General features: G+C 31.3%; 1 protein-coding gene across 3 annotated transcripts; it reads right to left on the bottom strand.

Moving 5' to 3' along the window:
- Nucleotides 1–829: 829 nt before the first annotated feature.
- On the bottom strand, nucleotides 830–6,028 carry LOC109798439 (UDP-glucuronic acid decarboxylase 6). 3 transcript variants are annotated; one of them, XM_020358724.3, is made up of 13 exons: nucleotides 5,904–6,028; nucleotides 5,075–5,189; nucleotides 4,606–4,692; nucleotides 4,411–4,498; nucleotides 3,678–3,769; nucleotides 3,320–3,384; nucleotides 3,149–3,237; nucleotides 2,582–2,659; nucleotides 2,356–2,449; nucleotides 2,009–2,075; nucleotides 1,860–1,923; nucleotides 1,744–1,784; nucleotides 830–1,470 (listed from the first exon to the last, which is right to left on the bottom strand). In XM_020358724.3, the coding sequence occupies exons 2-13, from the start codon at nucleotides 5,162–5,164 to the stop codon at nucleotides 1,285–1,287; spliced, it is 1,041 nt and encodes a 346-aa protein (XP_020214313.1). In that variant the 5' UTR covers nucleotides 5,165–5,189; nucleotides 5,904–6,028; the 3' UTR covers nucleotides 830–1,284. The 3 variants fall into 3 exon arrangements, with proteins under 3 accessions (XP_020214313.1, XP_020214311.1, XP_020214312.1); XM_020358722.3 differs by lacking the exon at nucleotides 5,904–6,028 and adding an exon at nucleotides 5,724–5,896; XM_020358723.3 differs by lacking the exon at nucleotides 5,904–6,028 and adding an exon at nucleotides 5,360–5,516.
- Between the last annotated feature and the right edge of the window lie 903 nt (nucleotides 6,029–6,931).

Here is a 6,931-nt window from a genome sequence, read left to right as displayed (position 1 = left end):
AAAGATAAAAATAAATTGTTGACAAATATTTAATGACACTATGATTTAGAGGTATATTTCTTATAATCATAATAAATTGAATTTGAATTTGAATGTCCATACTCGGGAGACTATTATATCGCCAATAATCATTAAAAAAAATTGTGCTTAATTAGAATAATTAATAATTAAACGTAAAAAATTTATTTTATAATAAATAAAAAATATTTGAATTTAATGACATGATTATTCTATAAAAGACAGAAAAAATATCGGAAACCATTTTAGATTTAATAATGTTATGATTAAAATACCTCAATTTCGACGAAGAACAAAAAATTAATCCACAATGAAACTTTAACTCTTCTTATTCTCTCAATTAGCTTGTTCTTTTACAGATTTTATATTTCGCGTATGTGTACTAAAGATATTCATTAGTCAATAAATAAGGACCAATTCCTGTAGTAGTGTAAAGATTACTAAAAGTAAATTTTACTTCTCATATTAGTTTTCTTTTCCATACAAGATTCTAATACTCAAACAACAAAACTATCTTCTACTCTTCTAACTTGAGTTTTGTTGGTTGTTTATATTGATTTTGATCCGTACGAACTAAATGCCACAAAAATTAAATTGAAAACAGGCATATGTATTATTATTTATTTATTTTTGGTAACAGTAGACATATGTATATCGTCGTGCAATATTTTCCCCCCATTTTATCATTAAATCATATCCAATTATTAGTTTACAACCAACAACCGTTATATTCATCTTACTTGACCGGACCTCTTTGTTTTGGTTGTGTACATAATTTACACAGCGATAAATTTGTAATAATAGATCTCAATTAACAAAATAACAAACAGATTCTCAGTAGAACCTATTTGACATTCATAACAGACCATTATAACTTTATTTCTAAAGGAGATTCAAATATACTCAAATCCAAAGCTGAATCCACCCAACAATCTGAATTTGTATTTCGGTACATACAACACCTTTAAGACACACCTACCCTGGCTTACAATGGATAAAGAAAGTTGAAAGAGAACTTCAAACAGCTAGTTTTTAATCAAAAAAATTCAACTCAACACAAAAATAGCATTTCCAAGGGAAGTTGGGTGGAGAAGCAATCATATTGTACCCATTGAAGAGCAAGTTCAAGTTGGTTTTCCTGGCTGAGCGTTTTAACCTTCCTCTCCATAGCTTTCAATATAAAAATGTCTTTTTAAAACTAATAGATTCATCCCAACTACTATCAAAATGTTTATTGTGATATGAAGAGAAGGAGTGAAAACAAGCTTAGTTGTTCTTGGGAACCCCAAGCCTCAAACGGAAATCCTCTTCCATAAGAGGAAGGCCATCACGCAACTTGACCTTTGGCTCCCAGCCCAGCAATTCCTTTGCTTTTGTTATGTCTGGTTTTCTCTGACGAGGATCGTCAGGAGTGTTCTCAACCATCTTTATCTCCACTCCTGGATTAATAAGCTGCAAAACCATACACAGGATTAACCAACTACAACTTTTTCACCAAAAGCTACATTATTAAAACACATGTTTTTCTCCCACATTACTTTGTTAATTGTATATTGCATTGCACATACACAGTCCCTCTCATGAAAACATGTCCATAATTTGTTATCAAGGAGTTTCTTTGTTCATACTTTTGCTCAAAGCTTGCAGTTAAAATATAACTAGATTAACACGAGAGGGGTGTAGGGATTCTCCAAGAATTGAAATGGTTTGCAAGTTACAACTAACCTCCTTCACATTCTCGGCAAGTTCAATCATTGTAAATTCACCTGGAAAAATAAAGTACCAACACATTAGTATTAGGCAGAAAAATCAGAGCTCAAGTGTCTCAGTTGTAATATAACCTGGGTTCCCAATGTTGATTGGACCAGTGTTTTCCCCTTCCATTAGACGTATAAGTCCATCAACCTAATAGATTTCAAATGTATAATCGTAGTCAATCACACCTAGTACTTAAGATAACACACAAATAGGAAACATGTATGATATATACCATGTCAGAGACATAGCAGAAACTGCGGGTTTGAGTTCCTGGAACTTGGACAGTTAAGGGTTCACCACTATAACACAAAAAAATTATATGAGAAGAAACAAATAGAGTCCAACTTGAAATGATAAAAAAAATATGTATGATTAGTCAACTAAATCAAGGTATTTGAATCAACCTAGCAAATAAACAGCAGGCTCAACAAGCACATAATTCATACAGTTATAGAGCTTGGGTTTCTCATTAGTGCACTTGAAATAAAGTAAGTAACTTGATTACAGACGTGCATCAATGTTTCTTGAGAGTTGAGATATATAAAGTCACAAAATTATTTATCAGCATAGCTGTTTTACCGAATTGCTTGAGCAATGAAGTTGCTGACAACACGCCCATCATCAATATTCATGCGTGGTCCGTATGTGTTAAAGATTCTTGCAATGCGTATTTCTGAGATAAAAATATAAAGAAAAAAAAATCAGAGTTATTAGTTAATGGCAGTGCAAAACTTGTACTGTTTGAGCCCTCAATTAATTAGAAAATGTCACCATCGACAGAAAGAGGAAAAAGAAAAGGAATTACCAATTCCATGCTGCCTATGATAATCAAACATCAAAGTTTCTGCAACACGCTTGCCCTCATCATAACAACTCCGAACTCCTGTGCACACATATTTTTATATTTAGGCCATATCCTCACAAGTTTCAGCATAACATACTGTTTGGTTTACCGTATCAAAACCTAATACAATATCAATAAACAAGTAATTGAGGAGCAGTGGAGCACCTCACATCATGAGCCCAAAACATTGGGAAAAATGTTTTTTTAACCCACCCCCAAGCAATTTTACTGGGTCATGATAAAAGGTCAGTATAGCATGCACGACATGGATCATTCTAAATTCCTACAAGTTTGGTATATAAACGACATGGATATTATCAAAATATAATTCAAAGAGATCATATATTTGCAGCTTTCAGATCATGTTCATTAACAAATGCATGTTCAAAATGACAAACCACTTTGAAGTGTGAAAATTAAACACCAGGTATACATTATGATGAATTCAGCTAAATTAGCATTGGCCCCACTATGATGCCATTGATATTTGATACACAAGTTTGGATTGAGAATGAGAAGTGTATGTACCAATAGGGTTAACATTGCCCCAATAGCTTTCTGGTTGTGGATGCACAAGAGGGTCCCCATATACTTCTGAAGTAGATGTAAGCAAAATCCTGTCAATCAAAATTACAAATTTGTAAAATCAACAGATGGTAATGGTTTCAATTATAAACTTTTTTTAGAAAAAGAGATAACCTTGCTCCCACACGCTTAGCAAGCCCAAGCATGTTCAGCGTTCCAATCACATTTGTCTTTATTGTCTGTGGAGTTTTTACTTTAATTGTTAGATCATTTCTCAAGATTCACTAGATAGAGAACAATAGACCAACGAAAAGGTCATAAACAGTCTGAATTACTAGAAATAATAACAATTGGAAACATCATAACAATATATATGAAATTCTAATTTTAAATCTGCAATAGACCAGGGGGGAAGGGGGCAGATTGGGGGAAATTCGAGCTACTTGTGTGCAAGAAATAAGTCATGTAGACAGCTGAGTGACAACCATGGTAAAGGACAGAAATACAAAAAGTAGACTCTTAAGAACCCCACCTTTACAGGATTGTACTTATAGAAAATTGGAGAAGCAGGGCATGCAAGATGATAGATTTGATCAACCTCAATCAACAATTGCTCTGTGACATCTGTTCGGGGAAAGAAAAGTATATGCATTTTAATTAAATTGAAACACATCTAGAAATAAAGAAAAACTTTGCACATGATAACATCATCATTCATGTTGTTCAACACAACATGATGCAGCTGGCTGCTCTATGTTTGGTGACTGATTTAGAAACATTGAGAATAATCCGTCAAATAATTCCCTAAAATTACAAGTCATTTTAGGCCCTAGTTTTAAGGATCTACTGATTTGATATTTGAATTTGACAACTATAGTCATTTTGGTCCCAGACTTTGGTGCACATCAGTCAATTTAGCCCTGACTTTATTGTACATCAGTTAATTTGGTCAACAAAATTTAGGACTAAATTGAATGATAATTGTTAAATTCAAGGACTAAGTTGATTGATCTATAATGTTAGGGACCAAATTGACTCATAATGCCAATTGTGAAAGTTGGGGACAAAAATTTATTTTTCACAATATCAAGGACCAACAAGCTTCTGTTGTATGATCCTTCACAGTCTTGAAGATCAATCACAATGTAGAGAACTAAATTAAGAGGCCAAACACATAGTAAAAGGTGGGAAGACAGGAAAGAAATTTTAACCACAAATTGCACCCTACATGGACAATTGCAAAAAAGAAAATAATAAAATTATACCATGACGAATTAGCTCAAATCTTGGATGGCCAATCCACTTTTTAAGGTTGTCTTTAGATCCGGTGAAGAAGTTGTCAGCAACAATGACCTGATTAAACAAACATAGTGTCACATGTTGTTCCCAAGTTTTATTGCACATGTCGAATAACTAATAAACTTCAAAACTATGAACAGAATTATATAAGCCATGCTAACCTCATTTTTTTCATTTTCCATCAATCTGTCAACTAGGTGAGAGCCAATAAACCCAGCTCCTCCAGTAACCAGAATTCTCATATTGGACTGTTGTCAGAAATGAAAGCAACATTGTAAAACCAAGAGTTCACATAAGGAAAGACAAAAAGTATCATGTAAAAGAAGAGATCCTGGCAAGAACATTGTTCAGGTAGTCAGTATTCTCTTGATAATGAAGTGTAATATGATGTTTTATGCACATATTCCACATGACTTAAACTAAGTTGTGCAAGAGAATATATAAAATGAAATGTAGTAACAATCAAAGGGGCAAATTATTTTAGTAGACCAATTGGCACCAGGAGCTGAAAAGTAAACACGAGAATGCAATCATAGCATATATTTTGACAAGAGTGAGCATTGAAATAAAAACTAAAATGGCGACAATCAGAATGACAGAATAACATGAGAATGCTACGCGAGACTTCACCTGAAAGAACTTGGAAAATCTCAAGGGAGACGGCAAGGGAGGTTGCTTTGTTGCTTTTTGATGATCTCCATTTGAAGAATTTGTTGCCATTATCAAAACCTCTGAAACTCAAATCCTGAAACAATTTCCAAAACGGTCACATTATGAGTCCAGAACACATGCATTGAGTCAATAAATTTTATAAAATCAAATCTAATAAAAACCGAGTAGATGGCCAAGGAGATAGTAACACTAACAGACAATTCAATAACATACATAAGAGAAAGAGAGAGTATAACAATGGACCTGATAGTGAACTTAAGCAAAGACACACAAATCTAAAACCCCAAATCACAGATCTGATCTAAACGATCCATGATCAGAAAACAATTTATAGAAGAAAGAAGATCCCGAACTTCAAAAATTTCCACCAAACACCAAATTAGATTTTAATTTTGAATTACTCAATTCCATTGAAAAAGAACCAATCAACCAATAAACAAGTAAAAAAATAATTTTGGGATCCTTCAAAGTCACGGAAAGTTAAAAAGCATGATGACAGTTCCTAGGCAACAGCAAGGACACGAAAACAATAAGATGGCATCATACCAAACTTTGAAAAAAGCAAACACCCAAAAATCAAAACTTGTACAGAGTTGTTAAATACTACCTGTTGGAAACAGAAAAAGAAAAAATGACGATAGAGGTGGAGTAGGAGTAGGATTTGGGTGGTTTTGATTTTTTAAGGATACGAGAAGGTGATACTAGAAAGCATTGTTACGTGTTGTAAGTGAGGAGTGAGGTTAATTAATTACGCTGTTAGACACAAATTAAGGGAATTTGACTTTACTTTCAAACTTGGATGAGAACAGAGCTGTCTGTCTGTACTCTCTGTTACTGATTTCAGAGTATTGGATAAGTCATAGTTGATTCCCCAGTGAGTCAGAGATAGATTACGTACCCTAAAGTTAAAAGGCAGTTATTACAGTATCATATCAATCCAAGTGTCTTGAAATGGTCAATATTTTAAATCAATAAAAATAAAGTGCTCTCTTCATTTTTTTATAATAGTTTTGACAATATTTTTTTTATATATTTTTTTAATTATTTTTTAAAATTAATAATTTATTAGTTTTTTATTTTTATCTTTGATAATTAATGTATATTTAGTGGACAGTGTGTTTATTCACTTTAATGTATCTATTTTTTTTTCCTAATCACTTAAAGAATATAACAGAAAAATAAATAATAAATACTTTAAAAAATTAAAAAATTAATTATTTTTTTAATTATTGTTCATAAACTTAAACATCAAACAATAAAAATGGAGAGAATAATGTATGAATTTTATTTTTTTAAAAATTTCTCTCTTAAATAATGTGTTATTAGTAAATGGATAATTTAATTTTTTAATAAAAAATTTAGTCTAAATATTTCAAATCATTTTATAAAAAATAAAATAATAATAAATAAAATGTAATAAGATTTTGTTTGTTTGAGTATCGGGAAATTTTGTGACTTTTTCTATTTAATAAATGATAAAACTTTCTTATTTAAAAAAAAATTAATGAAAATATTATATTTCTCTCACTCATTTATAGCAACGATCCCAAAAAAAATTAATTAAAATAAAGATACAATTAAAAACAATTAATTTTTTTTAGACTTTTTAAGTAAATTATTTTTTCCTAAAAAAATACTAATATTAGAAGAAAAAAAGTTAAAGTGTGTAATATTTTTAATCTACGCATATATTAAAAATTGCTAGTTCAAAATGTTTGACATTTCTTCTTCTTTATCAAAGACATGAAACTGTAACTAGAGGTATTATTTTATCTATAGAACTATATCATACAATCTACTTATTACTTATAATAG

Source organism: Cajanus cajan, chromosome 8 (genome assembly GCF_000230855.2).
Source record: "Cajanus cajan strain Asha chromosome 8, NIPB_CcT2T_4, whole genome shotgun sequence".
In the NCBI taxonomy this organism is placed as follows: domain Eukaryota; kingdom Viridiplantae; phylum Streptophyta; class Magnoliopsida; order Fabales; family Fabaceae; genus Cajanus; species Cajanus cajan.
The sequence above is the reverse complement of the archived record's forward strand: the minus strand, read 5'-3'. Positions and strand labels throughout refer to the sequence as shown.